This window comes from Artemia franciscana, chromosome 14, assembly GCF_032884065.1.
Source record: "Artemia franciscana chromosome 14, ASM3288406v1, whole genome shotgun sequence".
In the NCBI taxonomy this organism is placed as follows: domain Eukaryota; kingdom Metazoa; phylum Arthropoda; class Branchiopoda; order Anostraca; family Artemiidae; genus Artemia; species Artemia franciscana.
Window position 1 is genome coordinate 4,575,389 of NC_088876.1, and position 21,378 is coordinate 4,596,766.

A 21,378-nucleotide genomic window follows, 5' to 3' on the forward strand; every position below is an offset into this window, starting at 1 on the left:
CCAGATTCTATTAGTTAAACTTACAAACCTTGGACTACCCCCCAAACTTGTATCCTTCATAAAATCCTTTATAGAAAACCGAAGTTTCATTGTTTGTGTAGGTTCAGCCTCTTCACCCAAAACTCCAATAACCAAAGGCCTTCCACAGGGTGCAGTCCTGAGCTGCCTCCTATTTTCACTTTTTCTGTGGGACATGAACCTCCCACATACCAATCTACAGTACGCTGACGATCTGGTATTATGGGCAACTGGCAATACCTTCGAGATTACGCATTCAAAGTTGCAAAATGCACTTTTCCAATTTGAAAAGTTCTCCCAAAAGTCCATTTTACCTACTGCACCCACAAAGTCACAAATTATCCAATTCCACCATAAGCGAAATCATTATGACGCTAGGCTAACATTAAATGGAATACTTATCCCAGAGGACAATCAAATTAATTACCTAGGGCTCATACTTGACCAAAAACTAAATTTCCACCTCCACATCACAAACACAATAAAAAAGTGCTATAGAAAAACAAGAATAATTAAAAGGCTACTAGCCACACCTTGGGGCTGTAATGAGAAAACACTAATCCAATTTTATAAATCATATATAAGACCCCATATTGATTATGGCCTCATAGTGTATGGTGCTTGTGCTAAGACCCACATGCAAAAAATCGAAACGACACAAAATGATATAATTCGTCTTATATTTGGTCTTAGGAAACCAACAAAAACTAAGTTTCTGCTTACTGAGAGTGGACTATCACCAATAAATGAAAGAAGAAGATCTCTACTAATTAAGTACCTTACAAAAATTGAAGCCAATGATTCTCATACCCTGCATAACTGGTTAAGAAATCCATCTATGTTTAGAGGCGTTGCAAATGAATATGCAAATATCCAGAAGAAGTTCCCAGTGCCAGTAAAATCTATTGCACCCACATTCCCCCAAACCCCCCCTTGGAGTTGGTCAACCCCCATAATAAAGACTGACTTCTCAAAGTGGACCAAAGAACTTACCCCCATTTCTTTTATTCAGAAAAAATTTGCCGAACTAAATAATGTTGCTTATAAAAACTATTTCCAAATTTTTGTAGATGGGTCCAAAATGAATGAGAAAGTGGCAAGCGGAGCTTTCTTCCCAACCCATAATATCGCTTTAGGAGAGAGATTACAAGATAATTCATCTGTAATGTCTGCCGAGCTAAACGCCATAATCATGGCACTAGATTTCCTCATGGTTAATGAATATATTAAAGTTAATATTAAAAATATTATAATATATTCTGATTCTTTGTCAAGCCTAGAGCTTCTTTCGTCAGCTTCTCAAAATAAGATGGATATTGACACATTTCTTTGTCTTAGGATTATTGATATTTTTGCTTCAAAAGGTATTTTAACTCATATACAGTATATTCCAAGCCACTCAGGTATAATAGGTAACCATAAGGCAGATGAAATAGCCAAAAATGCTTTAAATATTGACCAGCCAAGTGGGAGACCAATCCCCATTAGAGATATTTACCGCTGGAGATTCACAGAGGTACTGATAATTAATAAGAATCCTACCCCATCACCTTTCCCAAGTAAGCACCTTTCCAAGATTTATCATAGGATTCGGTCAGGTTCAAATGGGCTAAATTTTCAGGCATTTTCATATCAGATTCCTAATTCAAGTGGCGAAGTTCCCTCGTCCCCCATTTGCAGGTCATGTAATCTTAAGAATGAAACAATAGATCACTGCCTATTTGAATGTAATATGCTGACGTCTGCACAGTATACCCTGCGACGTAAAATAGTAGAATGCTTCAAACACCACAAAATTCCACCAACAGCCAAGAGTCTTGCTGACCATACTCTCCCGCAGAGCACAGAGATCAATATATACTCTCTTATAATTCAACTGCTGGTATCAAAAGATATACTTCAAGAAATCTGAGCAGATACAAATCATACAAGACAAACCGGCTCCATAGCTCTGTCGATCTCACAGAGTGAGCCAAAAGGAAAAGGGCTAAATAGTATCAACTGAAAAGCCCGTCTGCTGAATAAGAAGAAGAAGGAAAACAGGACGACGACTTTTTTAACTACAGAGAGAGAGAGAAAGAATAAACTTCTGTAACTACTTTACTTTTGTACTGTAAAATAGAGCTATGCTTATTTGAACTGTCCATGGAACTTAAATGTAAACTGCAGAGTCTTGGGTTAAATGGCAGGATGATTGTCCAAAATACAGATGCCATTAATTATCTAGTAAGTTCATTACTATGAAAATGGCACAGTGCAAAGTCGAAAAATCTTCAAATAAGCATTCTGTACCATTACTGTATGGTACATTTCTATTTCTTGGTAAAGAGGTTGTGTAATACAGTCAGAATGAAGTATAGCCTAGTGCAGGCCTATCCTTGAATACTGGGTAGACAGTATCACTTGCATACAAATCCTTGAATTTCAGGCCGTGCCCCAATATGTAGGCATGGTCCTCATACCTTGGGGTACTGTGCCCTGCACCAAGGGCAGGTTATAACACCAAAATGAGTTAATATCAATATATAACATGTAATTTGCTTTCAAACAGATTGTTATGGGGGTAGTATGGGTTAAAATATAGCAACTTGTATAACTGGCTTTTGTATAAAGTGAATTTATAGTGAACACTCAATGCCTTTTTGTATGCTGTTTACAAATATGATAATTGCATCTACTGCAAATTCAGATTTAGTCACTTTTAGCTCTTAAAAATGGTAAATTTTCAAAAAATTATGACAGTTGATATAACTGACTTACCAATAAAGCTAACATACCACTTGATACCTTTTGTTATGTTTTTTATGAATATAATAATCACTTTTACCCCAAATAAAAATTTAAGCACTTTTTAAGCTCTTAAAAATGACAAATTTTCAATTAAAGTACAAGTTATCCATCATTTCTGACAAAATAATAGTACATTTTCTCTGTGCTGCTTTTGTCAAAATAATGCTACATTTTCTCAGTGCTAAAATTATTTATAATAAGGTTGGGTTAGGTTAAAAAGTGCTTAAAACCTAATTTACAGTAGAAACTATTATTATATTTGTAAAGAGAATAAAAAAAAGGTATTGAGTGGTATATCCACTTCATACAAAAGCCAGTTATATGGTTTGCTATAAATTTCCCATAGTATGCCCTTGCTGCAGGGCTTGGTGCCTTATTGTACAATCTTCATACCCATACATTAGGGAATGCCTGGGCTTTGGAGCACCATTGCTGGAAAAATTTATGATTTGTGAGTGGCAGGGTAGTGTAGCTTTAAAATACACTGTTAGTAAGAGTAAACTTATGCATACAAACACAAAAGTCAATGTCAATTCTTATAAACACATACTACCAGGCTGTTCCAAATGAAAGATTATCTCAAAATAGTGGTATGAAGTTCTTTGTAAAAGGAACATGCTGATATGTCTATAACTGACTATAGTAAGATTGGGTGCTACTGGATTATGGTGAGGAGATGGGCATCCCAAGGGAAGGGGTGTGCTATACCCTTTCCTCCAAGAAGGTCTGTTGGTAAAAAATATGGTAAATTTTGACTGGTATGGTGAAGCCATGCCAGTCAAAACATGATAAATTCTCATGAACTTGATGATTTTTAGGGAATCTACAAGATTATTGCTGAGGGAATTTATCAGAATTTTGCTCAGGTATAGCTTCAACCCATTCTGCTACAACTTTGAAAAATTGTAGTAAAATTTCAAAAAGTTCCAGTAAAATTCTGAGGATGCACCCCCCCCCCCAATCAGGAAAGTGTCAGGACGCTCCTGGGTGTGAATGCTTGTGAATAATACTGCATAAGTAGCACAGTGTGAGGCGCATCATAGTAAAGTATTCTGTGCTATTGCGTATCAAGACATGCAACGTTTTCATAAAATTATTATACAATTATGCAGGGTATAAAGTTTTCATTGGGTTTACAGGGGCATCTGAGAGTTCTTGTAATAGGCCAACTGGTAATTTTCTTGTTTAACCAGGCTTCTTTTAGTATAGCTTCTGACAGTGCAGTTATGCTGTAACTGTTCAAGATTATTATTGGAAAGACCAAAAAGTCAGTGGCATGGACATTTCTTGGCAAACTTATTATGAAAAAGATTCTGCTGTGATAGTTGTTGATTCAGAGAATTACCGCTGCAAAGTTTGTTTTCAGCAAGCAGACAAGGAGAAGCTACTGAAGTGTATTTACAAGGGACTAGTTGGATACAAGAGGGGAGTTAGCACTGGAAATCTCTTAACCCATCTAAAGGCTGTCCATGAATCTGATGCAGAAGTTCAGAAGTTGCTTAAGGTTACAGACAAAGCAGTTGGTACAAACAAAGGGAAATCTGAAAATATCAAGTCATTTTGGGACACTCCCAGATGAAATGTAAGCATGAGGAAAGAAGCAAAAAGTATCATTGGATGTGACATTGCACTCCTTTGTGGTATTGACAGTTTACCATTTGGAGTTGTGAATGGGACAAGATTTGAAGATTACTGTGTGAAACATATTATTGTAGCTAATGCAGGTGACCTATCTAGTGACAGAAACATTGCAACAAATTGTCTACAGGACATTTACACTTCAAGTTTCACAGCCATTAAGGAGCTGCTTGCTAAAGAATCTGAACTAGTGAAAGACACAGCTACTGTTGCTCTTGATGTTTGGACTGACTCATAACGTCACCTTAGTTACCAGTGCCACCACCTCCATGACTGATTCCCATGCCACTGGAAATATCTGCAAAGACTACCATGCTACTTTGAAGCTATTGGATATCACAGGAAAAAACTTGGCAATGGTACATGACAGAGGATCAAATCTTGTGAAAGCTTGCTCTTCCTGAACCATTTAGACTCCAAGTCTCAAAGACTGTATTGCTCATGGACTCCACAACCTTATCACAGTTGATGGAGTATCTCAAGTATTTGAGGTTGGAGAGGTGGTGAAAAAGGCAAGATTGATTGTCAAGGCCCTCTCATACAAAAGTGCAGGTCTTACAAAGGAGATTGACTTTGAACATTCAGAAAACTTAGTTCCAGTAATAAAAACTTAAAACAAATATATTTGTTATTTCACATTTATTGTCAAAAATAATTTGTTTTAAATTTCTAATATTTTTTGTTCATTTTGATAGTAATGTGGGGCCTAATTGCTCAAATTGCCCTTATATTGCATTATAAAAACTTCTCAGTTAATAAGGTTAATAGTCCCATATCTTGATTATAACCAAAACAGACTAATTTAATGACTAACAAAGACCCCACCACCCAATGAGTGATTTGATTCTTTGATCAAAAGCATTCAACTAAGTTAAAAAAGGGGAGCCAGCATTTTCCATTTCAGAAAATCCCTTTTCCTTTGCCCTTTCAGTTTTCCTGTTTCAGAAAATCCCCCCACACACAGAAATGCATAGCCAAAGAGGAAGTACATCCTCCAAAGTTTAAATGACAATGAGATGCGAGATAAAAAAGGGCATCACCTGCTATTTATTATATCACAGGAGTTTAATATTACTTTTTAGTTTCATAAGAACAGTGTAGACTATAAATATCCCCAGAAATTAAGAGGGATTATATGTGAATTTCCCTTCTAATGGACATAAAAACTATCCTGGTAGTAATTTTCAAGGGGTGGGACACCTAGACCCTAAAAAAAGAATTAAACGTGCTTGCAAAAATTAAGGACAAATAAAATTTAAAATATATTTAAAATAGATTAAAACTAAAAAATACCTATTTTGGTAATTTCTATGAAATATCCCCTTTTTAATCTTTTTGAAATAAACTCCCCCCCCCCTCTCTATTTTAAACCACTTTTTTATATTTGGAAACATAGGTTTATTTTGGTTAATGTTTAACATCTGGACATTGCCTGGAAGTCCAACCAAACAGTTCTAAAAGAGGTAAATTTATTCCATGATAGTATTAGTTAAATCTGTGAAACAACATTTTCAGTTTGAATAGTAGAATAAATAAAGGCAACTTGGCCTAATCTTAAGTGTTTAATAAATTGTCAATCTTTGATAGATTAAAAAAAGTGAAGCAATTTATTGCATTATTTTTGGGAAATAGTATTACATTTAAGTAGATAATAGAGACTACACAACTTGTTAGCTTTGATATCTTTTTTTTATTCCTTTAATTTTACTTATGGTATGAGGGTTGCTTGAAAAGTAGCAGTTTATGTTGCATTATTTGAAAAACAGTTGCTAATTATTTTGCTTGTTGTGTTTTTTGTTATTATTGAATTAATTGAATGTCACAGAATATTGAGTCTTACAAGTATTTAAAAAAAAAAAAATTGGCTTTTTGCTGTTCAATATTTTGGCAACCAGAAGTTTGTTAGAAATTAAAATTGAAATGTTCTGTTTTTAAACTATCATGGCCTCAATTCCATAAATAAACAGAAGGATGAAAAAAATCATGTTCTTGGACTCTAGTTTCAACTTCATTCTGATTATGAAGGTTGTACTTTTCTAGTTCACTAATTTTTTGGAAAAACAAAGCTATTGTGATTTGATTTTTAGAACCATCTTTTTTTTTAAAATATCACAAGAAATTGTTGTTATGTTCCTAATGATCTTTATTACTGAATGAGCTTAGTCTTGACTCTCAAATGTATTAAGATAAAAATGGCTTTACAGAGCTTGAAAGGTATCATTATAGCTTCTGTATTTCTAGCAACTTGGTACTTCCACTCAACTCTGTAAAACTAGAGTGCCATTTAGTACAGTCAATCTAATTTTAAGGGTTACCTCAAACAAATAGCAACAATTTTGATTTTGGCATCATTGAAACTGGAATTTTTTTTTCAATATGTAAAATTAGTTGAGTTTAAATTGATTTTTCTGTCTTCTACTAAAATTATGACTTAAAAAAAGTTGTACTTCTAAAAAGTTGGTGAAAAAAAATATGGTGCATATATTATTAATATGGGCTAAGTTCTGTGCTTTTACCATCCCTGAGTTGTCCCCCCCCCCCACACACACACAAGCGCAGTACGTTCCATGAAGTCAGATCTATGAGAGAAAATTTACACTTTTTATGCCAAAATGCTCGGGAAAAGCTGTGTTCTTGTATCTTACATATCATACTGAGTGAGAGGCATAAGTCTTTTTCAGGATTGTATAAAAAATGATGTCATTTTCACTTTTTGTTGGATTTTGTCTATCATCCATCCTAGAACTAAAATCGATAACCATAGAACTAAGGAATGATGATGGAACTAAGGACTCATGATGGACAATGTCAACTAGACTTGTAGGTAAAAAGGGGGAACTGAATTTGCTTGGACTCACAGGTAAACAATCAGAACACTTTGTGATCAATTTTCGCATCTAGTTAATTTTAGTTACATTTAACCATGACTGTGTATCTGCATATGGTCAAAAATCTTCCAAATTTTTGATTGATACATTGAATTTGCTGAAGTTTTGCCCCTCCTATTTTGAGGTTTGAGAGAAAACACTGCCATTTATTATGGAATCAAACTGCAAAGAATTACTTCTGATAGTCTGTTTCAACATGTGGTGGACAATGTTGATCTACCTTTCATGGCATGGGTGGAATTGTTGCTGTAACCCCAGGGCTGAAGTCGCCTTAAAAAGTATGCTTAGGCAGGAGGTTAACAGTGAGGAAATAAACACAACTGGAAGAAACTTAATTTTCCAGAGAAAGTCAAATCATTCTGTTCTTTCAATAATGTATTATGATCTTCTTCATCCATGATTAAAGAAAGATAAGACTTCAAACTTGCACTGTCTTTGGCTTACATCATGGCATCTCGAAAAACCTTGGCCAGGTTGAAGTGGAACAATGCAATCAGTCCCTGATGAGTTTTGTTGGTGCCATTAGGATCTGGACTGAAAGAAATCTTTCAATTAATGTATGATTCCAGTACAGTTCTTCATCTTCCTCATCTTCTAAGTAATAAGGCTATTTCTTGAGTCCTATAAGCCCATACCATTGTAGACGTGGTACTTTACTGGATTCTGAAAAAAAATTGTATATGAGGATTCAGGTATAGAACTTGAATTGAATACAGAAATTACATTGAATACAATTGAGCTTATTGAAATCAAAAGATCTTATATGAGAAAGTGTTGCATGGACAAGCTTTTCTATCAACTCTTAAATCAGAGTGAAGTCAAGAGACTTGAATGGGAATACTATGGATGGAGTTCATGGACATGGTTGCTATTCTTCTAAATTTCTTCATAGCTAAGCATATAGGTTATTGGAAACTTCATTTGCAAACAGTTTCCGAAATTCTCTCTTACCTTGCAGCTGGTGGTCATAACAACTACACGAAGTCGGCAAGACTTTACCTACTGCAGATGAACAGACTTGAACATATAACCCCAACACTTTTCCAGACTTTCGAAAAGGCTTGCATGTTGTGAAAAGATCATATATATTTTGAGCTGGTGTATCTACAGATTTGGTCATAGAACAAGGATTGATGATCAGTCTGAAAACAGAAACCAGATTGAATAGAGGTAGAGGAATGAAGAAATTACGGAGACTTCAGTAGGTTTTGGGACGTCCAGCTTATGCTCACATAAATTTTCTGATGCAAGAACTGATGGATGTTTTGTATGACACAAGCAACCAACACAGAGTCATGTATTTCAGGGCAGCACAGGGACTGCAAAGACGCTTTTCACAGTATCCAAAAGACTGAATAAGGACAAACAATCTTCACTTAAATATGAACTTTGCTCCTATCATGCATTGTTTTTGATGATTCTGGCATGCTCCAAAAGCCAATCAGTGCCAGCGAAAAATCAAGCAGCTTTCAGACATTGATGCTATTGACCGGATCCGCTTTCTTTGGTGGAGTTGGAGGGAGGGGGAGTAATTCCGAAATTCTTTGAAAACGTGAAAATCGAGATATCGTACGAATGAGCGATCGTATCTTAATGAAACTTGGTGTATAGTAAGAATTTTGTCTCAGATGCTCCATTTTCAATTCGAATCGGATCTGGGGACAAAGATTGTTGGAGGGGGGAAACAGAAATCTAGGAAACCGGAAATCTTGGAAGTTTTAGATACGAGATTGACATAATTGGTACGGATGCGTTCTCTTTGAGAGAGCTGGGGGTTGTTAATTTGGAAAAATCAGAAAAATTCAGGTATTTTTTACTTACGAACGGGTGACCAGATCTTAATGAAATTTGATATTTAGAAGGAACTCATGTCTCAGAGCTTTTATTTCAAATCCCAACCAGATCTTTTGACAGTGTGGGGAGTTGGAGGGGGAAGCCGGAAATCTTGGAAAACGCTTGTAAATTTCGTATATATGTGATTGAAGTAACCGGACTGGATCCGCTCTCTTTGGTGGAGTTAAGTGGTGGGGTTCAGTGCTTTGGCGAGTTTGGTGCTTTTGGACGTGCTAGGACGATGAAAATTGGTAGGCGTGTCAGGGAGCTGCACAAATTGACTTGATAAAGTCGTTTTCCCCGATTCAACCATCTGGGGGTCTGAAGGGAGGGGAAAAATTAGAAAAATTGAGGTGTTTTTAACGAGTTTGTGATCAGATCTTAATGAATTTTGATAACTCAGAATTTCGTGACTCAGAGCTTTTATTTTAAATCCCGACCGGAATTAAGCCTCTCATTTTCCTTGTAAAGCAATCTATTGATTCTTAGAATTTTGCTAAAGTTCATACCATATGAGCTCTTGGCTCTTTCGACCTCGCCGCAAGTGCCATATGAGCTCTTAGCTCTTGTTATTTATAAGTTTTATGTTACCTTTAATTTATTTTTTTCTTACTTTAGAGATGATGAGTTCTACTCTGAGCACTTCTGATGGTACAAGTCAACCAGAACTCTTAGGCCCAAAACTAATTGTTTCGGTGAAAAGGTTGACAGAGAAGTGTATAGAAGAATTAACTGCTGGGATCTGGCGTTGTGATTCCTGTGGGAAAACAGAGAAATCATTTTTGATGCTGAATCTTCATTTTGACACTGGCTGTGAAAAACTTTCCCAACCGTTTAAATGTGATGTTTGTAAGAAATGCTTTTCTTTTTCAAGCAATTTGTATAATCACCAGAAAACACACAGAGGTGAAAAGCCGTTTAAATGTGACATTTGTAGCAAAGGCTTTTCTCACCCAAGCTATTTGAATGTGCACCAAAGATTGCATATGGGTGAAAAACCGTTTAAATGTGACGTTTGTAGCAAAGGCTTTTCTTCCTCAAGCTATTTGAATGTGCACCAAAGATTGCATACGGGTGAAAAACCGTTTAAATGTGACGTATGTAAGAAATGCTTTTCTTTTTCAAGCAATTTGTATAAACACCAGAAAACACACGGAGGTGAAAAACCGTTTAAATGTGACGTTTGTAGCAAAGGCTTTTCTCACCCAAGCTATTTGAATGTGCACCAAAGATTGCATACGGGTGAAAAACCGTTTAAATGTAACGTTTGTAGCAAAGGCTTTTCTCATTCAAGCAGTTTGATTTGGCATCGGAGAGTCCGTACAGGTGATAAGCCGTTTAAATGTGACGTATGTAACAAAAGCTTTTCTCACCCTAAAAGTTTGATTGGGCACCAGAGGGGGCATACTGGTGAAAAGCCATTTAAATGTGACGTATGTAAAAAAAGTTTTTCTTATTCAAGCAGTTTGGTTTTGCACCAGAGATTGCATACTGGTGAAAAGCCATTTAAATGTGACATATGTAACAAATGTTTTTCTGTAAAAGGCACTTTGGTTGCACATCAGAGAACACACACAGGTGAAAAACTGTTTAAGTGTGGCGTATGTAACAAAGGCTTTTCTCGTTCAAGCACTTTGATCGGGCACCAGAGATTGCATACTGGTGAAAAGCCATTTAAATGTGACGTATGTGACAAAGGCTTTTCTCAATCAAGCAATTTGAATATGCACCAAAGATCACACACAGGTGAAAAGCCGTTTAAATGTGACGTATGTAACAAAGCCTTTTCTCAATCAAGCAATTTAAATGTGCACCAAAGATTGCACATAGGTGAAAAACCGTTTAAATGTGACGTATGTGACAAAGGCTTTTCTCAATCAAGCCATTTGAATATGCACCAAAGATCGCACACAGGTGAAAAACCGTTTAAATGTGACGTATGTAACAAAGGCTTTTCTAAATCAAGTTATTTGAATGTGCACCAAAGACTCCATACAGGTTAAAAGCCATTTAAATTTGACATATGTAACAAATGATTTTCTTTAAAGGGTAATTTGATTACACACCAGAGAACACACAGGTGAAAAGCCATTCATAGGCTTTTATCATTCAGGCGATTTGATTAAGCACCAGAGTGCATATAGTTAAAAAACCGTTTAAATGTGACTTGTGTAACAAGGCTTTTCTCAATCAAGCCATTTTAAATTGCACAAAAGATTGCATACAGGTGATAGACCGTTTAAATATGATGTGTGTAAGAAATGCTTTTCTCAATCTCAGAATTACTACAGGATCAGAATTACACGGTTAAAAACCGTTTAAATGTGATACACGTAACAAAGGTTTTTATGAATCCGGCAATTTGATTGAATACCAGAGAAAACAAGCAGGTGAAAAACCGTATAAGTGTGATGTGTGTAAAAAAAATGCTTTTATTAAGCGGTCAATTTTAACATGCATAAAAACTACATACGGGTGAGAGATCCTTAAAACGGGGCATTTGCCTTAAAACGGGGCATTTGTTGAAAGGAATTTCACAAGTGCTAGAATGCCAATCAAGTATTTCATACACGTGAAAAGAAAAAGTAAATTTGAGGTGTGTTATATGGCTGGGGCTTAAGATATAAAATGTGTGCAAGTATCTGCTGTTTTCAATATAGTTTTCATGGCATATTTATCCGTTAGGATCAAAATCCACTTTTTATGGCACTTGGTATCTACCAAAGTGACATATAGCGATCGCAAATTCAGTAGGTTTGTCCCGTTTTTGCTAGTTTAGGCCCTTCCAGATAAGCTAGGACGATGAAATTTAGTAGGCTGATCAGAAACCAGATCAGATTCAATTAGAAATAGTCTTTTCCTCTATGAGATCATTGGGGGGGGGGGGTAGTTCGGAAAATTTAGAAATATTAGGAATTTTTAACTTTCGAACAGGTGATCGGATCTTAATGGAATTCGATATTTAGAAGGATATTTTGTCTCAAAGCTCTTATTTTAAATCCCGACTGTATAAAGTTACATTGGTGGGAGTAGGTGGGGGAAACCTAAAATATCTGAAAACGCATAAAAGTGGAGGGATTGGGATGAAACTTGGTGGGAAAATAAGCACAATTTCTAGATGCATGATTGACATAATTAGAACGGATCCGCTCTCTTTAGGGAGGTTAGGGAGGGGGGGTTAATACAGAAAAATTAGAAAAAATGAGGCATTTTTAACTTACGAAGGAGTGATCGGATTTTAATGGAATTTCATATTTAGAAATATCTCCTAACTCAAATCCCTGGTTTTAAATCCCGACCGGGTCCAGCAGCATTGGGGGGGGGGGAATCTTGGAAAACGCTTATAGTGGAGAGATCAGGATGAAACTCAGTGGGAAGAATAATCATAAGTCCAAGATACGTGACTGCTATAACTGAAACTGATCTGTTCTCTTTGGAGGAGTCGGGGGGAGGGTAATTCGGAAAAAGTAGAAAAAATGAAGTATTTGTAACTTACGAATGGATGATCAGATCTTTGTGAAATTTGATATTTAAAAGGACCTTATGCTTCATAGCTCTTATTTTAAATCCCCACTAGATACGGTGATATTGGGGGGGGGGGCTGGAGGAGAAAACAGGAAATTTTGCAAGACGTTGGAAAATTGAGGCATGTTTATTTTACGAATAGGTGATCGTATCTTTGAAAATCAGATCTGGGGACTTATGAGGTTTGAGGGAGAAAAGAGAAATCTTGGAAAACGCTTAGAGTGGAGAGATCAGGATGAAACTTGATTGGAAGAATAAGCAGAATTCCTAGGTATGTGATTGACGTAACGGGACCAGAACTGCTCTCCTTGGGTGAGTTAGGTGGGTCCATTGCTTTGGTGAGGTTGGTGCTTCTGGACGTTCTAGGACGATGAAAACTGATAGGCGTGTCAGAGACCTGCATAAATTGACTTTATAAAGTCGTTTTCCCCGATTCGACAATCTGGGGGGCTGAAGGGAGAGGAAAATTCAGAAAAAATGAGATATTTTAACTTACGAGTAGGTGATAGGATCATGATGAATTTTGATATTTAGAAGGATCTCTTGCCTCAGAGCTCTTATTTTAAATCCCAACTGGCATTAAGCCTCTGACTTTCATTTTAAATCAATCTTTTGTTTCTTAGAATATTGCTTGAGCTCATGCCATATAAGTTCTTGGCTCTTTCGACCTCGTCACAAGCGTCATATTAGTTCTTAGCTCTTCTTTATGTCGTACATAGCGAAATAAGGATATTTTTGTTTATGTCGTATATAGCGACATAGGATATTCAATAGGACAGTAGTTTTTATTCCTTGATCCGGTTTTCCTCTTGTCCTTCTCAATTAATCTCCATCTTTCTTGTGGTTCTGTCAAATCTATTTATTGTTTATATATATTATCCTTTGTGTAATCTTTGGAGTGAAAAATTCAAGTTAGTTTGTTACTCTGTTGTTAAAAAAAAAAAAGATTTTGCTTTTTATGGTTGTCATATGTGAAATAAGAATGTAATTTTAATTTGAAACTTATTTATAATTATAGCAGGGCTTTGACTCAGGAAGATTTCAACCCATCTGGAGATGGTTCCTACTATGGAAAACGAACTTATATCGTCAACTTAAACGTTATGACTATATTTATCGTCAAATTTAATCATTATATATGAATAGTCATTAGAAATAGATATGTTAATCAACTACGTTTTGAACATGATTAATCATTATCTTAATGAGCCCTGGATCCAAAGTGAAATTATATAACATTTAATTGTAGATTATTTTTAATACTTTATTTTAAAACGAAACATTTGCTGTCAAATTTGGGCTTGGAAGATAATTAGAAATATTTTAAGCTGCAAAATCCAAATATCTATAAAAGCTATGAAAAATATACGAGAAAGAGATAAAACCAATAGTAAAACTATTCCCAACTTATCCTTTCAATTTGTATTTGAGTTTTGGAAGAGGGGATTAAACGTTTTACAACCCTTTTTTGAGGCTGTGGGGGAGTCGTCTCTAAAGTTGTTGCTATTGAACCTTCAATTATGCTTGAACGTTTTTTTCTTTAATATTAATCATTATTGAGAAGTATATAGTACGTGTTATTCTCCAATATCTCTTTACTTTTCACAAAGCTCTACAACTTCCAATTTCCAGTTCAATGAACTCTTGGATGTTTCTCTGTTTAATCCCTCGATTCAAAGAGACCTGATTGGAAAAATGGTTGAAACATAGTTAAACTCCCTGATCGTGACAGGCAGATCAATTAGCTCCGCTATTGATCTGCCTGTCAAAATTTTGACAGATTCAAACAAGGTGAATTTTGGTTCATTGAGTAAGGGTCTCAATGAATCAGAATCATAATTAAGGGTTTATTTTGACCCTAGCTAAAACATTCCTAAATTAAATCGCTTCTTTACTGTGAAATGGAACTGTTTTAATAGATTCCAACATTGTTATGATTATGCTGGTGCAATGAACACCGCCTAGTTAAAATGAAAAATATTTTTCTCTATTCATTGTGTTTTTTTGGCAGAATGTTTTGTTATGAACCAAAATTAAGGAGTCATACATATGATTTTTTTTTTTTTTGCTTTATAGTTGGCTGTTATGTTGTACTTAGAAACGATATGTAATATTCCCGATATAAAGTAAACAAGAGAGAAAATATTGGAAAATTTGATTGTATTTAGGTTCTGTATATTCTATTATATCAGCGGATGAATGAAGGTTTTGACGTACTTTAAATCTTTCATTCTCAGTTGAAATTCATTCTCTATTATTCAGAGCATTTGGTTTTGGATATTTTAAAATGAAGAATTTCATAGAGATTGTTGTTGCCTACATCTATAATGGTATCATTGAGCTAGACAGCCTACAAAGGTGGATAAAGTCAGCCACGATAATTAAATCCTGTGTAGTGCATAAAACTAAATTCCTTGCAGTTATAATAGGTAGCGTTAGTTGCTATTGGGTTTTAAATTTTCAGTTGTTTTTTTTTTTGCTTCCCCTACTTAGTAGATTATGTCCATAGCCGTAATTTTTTGAGATACGCCAGAGCACATATAAAATCAGTAGCAGGTCCTACAAAGGATACCATTAAAACTATCACATCTGTGAAAGCATATTTTTATTAATCTAAAGTTTATTTTGATTCACAATAAAATGCTCCTTAAGAAGGTTGCTTCTTTGATTTGAAACTTATGTTATACTTGTCTATCCTTACTTTTATTGTTGTTTGGTTTGGTCAAGTACATTTGCTGTTCACCTTAAACTATCAAGTAATTTTCAAAATTCTGTTATTCGTATTTTTATTGGATGTGATTCTCGGTTTTCAGTTGAATCAGCTTATACAAAAGTCCGTATTATGTCGCTTGCTGGCCTATTTATTTCTTATAAGTGTCAGTTTATGTTTGATTGGTTACATTTTCTAGCGCTTGATTGTTTAGGAAATATTTTTATTACTGTATCACAATCTTATAATTAGAACGTGTGAAATTTTGCGGAATTTATAAAACCTCGTAAAAAAATTCGCGCGGGCTCAGTTTTCAAAGTCTCAAATCTTCCAAGTTCTATCGAATATGATTCTTGTGAATATATATTAGGAGACTGAGAGGCTGGCCTTTTGGGAGCTGCTGAGGAACTGCCTTTAGTTCTGAACATGCAATTCCGGTTATTTGAGTAGAATTTTGAGCCATATCAATGTTTTTTTTAAAAATTTAGGAAGTGTATTTGTATATCTTTAAAAGCTTATAAAATAGAATTGAGTAAAGTTATGAAACTGAAAACAATTTTGTTGTATTTCAGTTAAGCAGAAGATCTATTTTGCAAGGTTTCACTTTTATAACACATGGGTTTTTAAAGGTCATCAAAGGTCAGGGCCCTCTAGGGGAAGAAGTTGTAAAGGTGGCTGCTTCAAAAACCTTCCCGGGACATACTTTAGTCTGTAGATTCATTCCTGAAAGTTTCATTTTCTTTCTGCCTGAACCCTTTCTGAGATAGCTAGAAGTCAATTAACTAGAATTTTACCAAATTTTCAACTGATATTTTAATTTGTTGTTTGATATAAGCAAAAAAAATAGGTCTAGCCTTTGCCACTCTTGCTTAAAGATTATACCTACTTTTGAGAATTTTGCCCTTATAACATTGTCAAGTATAGACCAAACTAACTTGCCAAGTCGTATCAGCCTATGCTAACTTTGCCTTTTTAGCCTAGTTGATGAGGGAATATTTCACTAGACTGGGTTGTAAAATTATAGATTAAGGGAACTTGCAGTATCTGCTTAGGATTGCCCCTGTCTAGAAGGAAAGAGCGAATTTCTAGATTTACTGACCACTGAAGATTTTCTCAGTGACATTTTTCCATCATTGGCATAGTGCAAGACATCACATTGGGCCCTAAAGTTTTGCTCCAAAGTGAAACTCTGGCAAAGGTAGTTAGAAAAAGTCTTGGGCCTAATCCAAATAGCAAAGACATAGGCTAAACATACCTCTAGAATCATCTACATATAGCATTTATTAGTAAATATTGAGCAGTTTAAATAGATCACTTTATGAATAAAGTAAACATACCACTTGATGTCTTTTTACGGCACTTGGTATTTTACCAAGTGGCAGATAGTGATTGTAATTTCTGTCAGTTGGTCTGTCGGTCCTGGTTTTGGTAGTTTGGGCACTTCCAAATAAGCTAGGAAAATAAAAATTCAGTACACATTTCAGGGACCAGACCAGATTAAATTAGAAATAGTAGTTTTCTTACTTCGACCATCTGAGGGGGGAGAGTGGAGGACGGTTAATTTGTAAAAATTAGAAATTATTTAGGTATTTTCAACTTAGAAACAGGTAATTAGATCTTAATGAAATTTGATATATAGAAGGATATTGTGTCTCAGAGTGCTTATTTTAAACATTGACAAGATCTGGTGACATTGAGGGGAGTTGGAAAGGGAAACCTGAAATCTTGGAAAATGTTTAAAGTGGAGAGATTGTAATGAAACTTGGTGAGAAGAAGCTCTTGGCTCTTACAACCTTGTCACAAGTGCCATATGAGCTCTTGGCTCTTGTTATTAGAAAAAAAACTATATTCTAATAGAAAACGAGTTATATTTTAATTTTTTTTTTTAAGAAACAAAACAAGGGCAAGTACAATTTAATTCAAGAAATTTATGGTAATCTTCGGCTTGTATATTTGTTTGATTTTATTTGAAAGTGTTGGTGTTTACTAAACTTGATTTGCTCTCAAGTGAGAAGATTTTCAAAAAGTAAATATTGCTTTCAAAAAGCTGGAGATTATAGATTAAAACTGTAATGTTTATATATTTCTAAATTAAGATTTTAATCTGTTGATTATTCTGATTTCAAGAAAATAATTTTTAATTTTGAAGCAAGTTGGCCGTTTTGGTAAGAACTACATCCCATTTTCCAACTCCCTTATGAACAAGGTGATTGTTTTCTAGCGATTTATTCTTTCTTGCAGGCCCTTTTTTCGTTTTTTTTTTTAAACTGAATTTTTTGTTCCCTCAAATCTCTTTGAAGTTGGTATACAGAATAGTAGGTACACCAACCTGAAAATGATACAAACAAAATACTGCAACGATGACAGAGGATTAACAACAAATTGTTACATATGTATCCCTTGTCTTAAAAGTTGAAAAAGAATTGTTTCTTAATGTGGACCACAATTCTTAAGTTGACAACCTATTGAAATTTTAAATGATGGTTTGCATTAACAAATTTTTGTATGAATAAACCTTGATCTATTATATTATACTTTGATCAGCTCATCAAGAGATATCGATTGGCATTAACAGGAAATGTTTGGTCTTGGATTAAAGGGAAATTCTCAGATATAATAAATTTATATGCTATGCAACCATCAATTTAGCTTTATTTTGAGTCTGAAGACTCTGAATGTTGTTTTTTTTTGGGGGGGGGGACTAGTTGATTTGTCATATGAATAAGGGCCATATGAACTTCAATAGCAGTATATTTTGTGTATTTGATTTTTTTAGATGTCTGTAATTTCGTTGCAGAAGAATAAGGTGTCTTACCTTAAATCGCATTGTCCAGCGAAATAAGCATTAAATCCTATAGAATCGCTGGTTAATGATGACGATGGTTGAACGTCTCAACGGCATCCCACTCAGTCCGATACGGCTTTGATGACCTTTCTCTATCAACGGCTCTTTTAAAGGCAGTAGTACTGGGCTAGTGACTGCTTTTCCGGTGAGACAATTCCACAAATTTGCTATTATGTAAGTGAAGAAGTTATTGCGTAGTTTAGTGGCACCTCTCTTCTGATATAGTTTCCGACTATGCCCCCTAGTTCTGGCAGACTGGTTAAGTTGAAATAGCCTTTTTAATGGAGAGTTATAATTCAGGAGCTTATGCGTCATAATAATATCAACCCTTTTACGTCTGTAGACAAGAGTGAGGAGTTTCAACCTCTTCAGACAGGATTAATAGTTTAAGTATTTGCATCCCTCAATTGCTTTAGTAGCTCGTGTCTGAACTGTTTCTAATTTCTGCTGGTCACCTTTGCTGAGGGGGCTAGCAACACACATACCAAACTCCAAATTAGGCCTGACCAATGCCTTATATAATTTATTCATTTCCTTAGGTTACCTACTAGTGATTGTTCTTTTTATAATGCCCTGGGTTTGGAGTGCTTTGGCTACAGCTCTTAGTGTGTGTATAGCAAATTTTAAATTTTTTATCGACTATGACCCCCAAGTCTCTCCGCTTCAGACGAAATAATAGTCTGTCTCTATCCATCCGTCCCTAACACATGATAAGGGCATTTCACATTTTTCTTTTTAAAGTGTATTGTTTGACATTTATTTACATTGAATTCAAGCCTCCACAAAGTTGCCCAATGGGAAAGTATCCACAGGTCATTCTGCATAGAGGCTCTCTTATCGGGTGTATCGACAGCTCCAGTGAGTTTGGAGCCATCAGTATAAAGACTTGTTTTATTTTTGACTGTAGTTGGTGCATCATTAATATAAATGTTGAATAAAGTTGGTCCCAAGATGGTTCCCTGGGGCACTCCACTTAATACTTCAACCTTTTCTGAAAAGAATACCTGTCTATTTTTTTCCAAATATTTTCACCCTTTGCTTTCTCCCGGAAAGAAACTGGAGCACCCACTATACGATTTCATTATTTATTCCAATTGCAAATAACTTGGTCCTTAGTCGACGGTGACATACTTTATCGAAGGCTTTCGCAAATTCCAATAGAACCAAGTTGACAGGGATGTTTTGATTTAGATGCTCATTAACATAATCATACGCATCAATCAAATTAGTTTCAACCGAGCGTCCATGTCTAAAACCATGCTGACTAACATTGAGCAGCTAATTGGTGGTCAGGTGTTCGACAATGTGAGTATTCACGATTCCTTCTAAGATTTTCCCAGCTACAGATGTAAGACTAACTGATCGATCATTGGAAACGCTGTTGTGGCTCCCCTCTTTGTGTACAGGTATAACGTCAGCATTCCGTCAGTCTTGAGGAATCTGCTTAGTATCAAGAGACTTCTGAAACATATTCGAAAGGGGAAGGGCTATTTCTGCATGAGATTCTTTCAATAGTCATGTGTGAACTTCACCAGGGCCAACTGATTTGTTAGGATTAAGCAGGTTCAGACGCCTCTCCACACCAAAGGCCACCACAGTTATCTTTTGCATAGGCTCCTCAATAGAATGTTCTGATTCCTGTGGTAAGGGGGCATCTTCTGGAGGTGTGAAGACTGACTTAAATTGTGTATTTAATTCAACTGCTATATCATTTGGGGTACTAACTATATTGCCATTCACAAGTAGTTCCGTAACTGAGTGTCTCCCCGGATTCCGAGCTGAAGCATACTTTCAAAATCTCTTAGGATTAGATTTTGAATCCAATGCCAATCCCTCTTCATATTCTGTCGTAACCTTTCTCGTGAGATACCTAACTTTATTCCGAGTTTGTTTAAATTTCTCATAGTTTTCTTCGGAGAGGTTACTTTTACATTTGCTCCAATACTTTTGTTTTTACGTACAGCTTGCTTGGCATCACGAGTAATAAATGGTAGGGTTTTAGGTCTTCTTTTCCAGGATATTACTGTATGTTTTTCTGTTGCTTTAATTAAAACCCTTTTCATTTCAAGCCTCCTCCACATTCTAATCATCAATGAATGACCAATCCTGATGTGCCAGCTCTTGTCTGACCTGGTTGTAATTTGTATACACATGCTCAATCTAATTATCCTTTTGTGGGTACAACTTAAGCTTACAAGTAATTTAAACATGGTCACTCGCTCCAAATGGTGGTTCTGAGTCGACACTAATAAGGTCTCATGGTCATTAATAAACAAAAGGTCTATTAGGGTTGGGTTCTGCCCACTTCTATACCTGGTCGGAAAATCAATTGCTCGGTATAGCGAATGTTCATGAAGGTACTCCAGAAGTGGGAAATTTGAGTTTTCAACTCCTTCTGCAACAGTAAACCCATCAATCCACTGTAATTCCGGTAAATTAAAATCTCCAACAATAAGAACATTCTTATAATATTGCATCATGACATTATTAATAGAATATACATTTGCTAGAAGGGAACATGTCTGAAAAAGGGAGCTAGGACTTCTATAAAAACAGCTTTTGACCACAGGGAGACTTCGCTGCAGAATCGTTATCCATATTTGCTCAACCCAAGGTTCCTAATCTGAATTTATTGCAAGAGCTCTTACCTGGAGCGGAGATCTGACGGACACGGCTATCCTTCTACCATTTGGCTTTGACAGATTGGTGAGTAGCTCAAATCCAGGCACTTGAATTTGTGTATCAGTAAGAGCAAATGCAGTATGTTTAGGTTTCACCCCAGTAAAGGCTAAAACACTTGCTTCATGCCTCCTTGATTGATCACCGGCTTAATTTCATTCATCTTTGTGGTAATACAGTTTACATTGTTATATAGCACCACAAGTCCTTCAATAATAGTATTGTCGTCATTAGCTTCGCTTGATCCAGAATCACATGATTTAAAAGAAATGGTATCCGATATGGGTTCATAATTTTTGGTATCAAATCTAGCACTAACATACGATTCAGTTTCTATATATTTCGTAGAGCCAACTTCACTAGTACTATCACAAACGTAAACACTACTTATAGAACTATTTACAAGTGTTAAAGGGGTACCAGATATATCTATGATTCCATGACATTCTCTT

General features: G+C 35.6%; 1 protein-coding gene across 5 annotated transcripts in view; it reads left to right on the top strand.

Annotated features, from left to right (window-relative positions):
- LOC136035209 (zinc finger protein ZFP2-like) overlaps nucleotides 1–21,378 on the top strand; it is a 227,318-nt gene that overhangs the window by 85,510 nt on the left and 120,430 nt on the right. For 4 of the 5 annotated variants that reach the window (XM_065716816.1, XM_065716819.1, XM_065716817.1 and 1 more), the window contains exon 5: nucleotides 9,786–17,303. In XM_065716816.1, the coding sequence (XP_065572888.1) occupies nucleotides 9,786–11,170 (1,385 nt within the window). In that variant the 3' untranslated portion in view covers nucleotides 11,171–17,303. Of the gene's footprint in view, nucleotides 1–9,785; nucleotides 17,304–21,378 lie in introns of those variants that run through there. The other variant, XR_010619361.1, reaches the window with a different exon arrangement.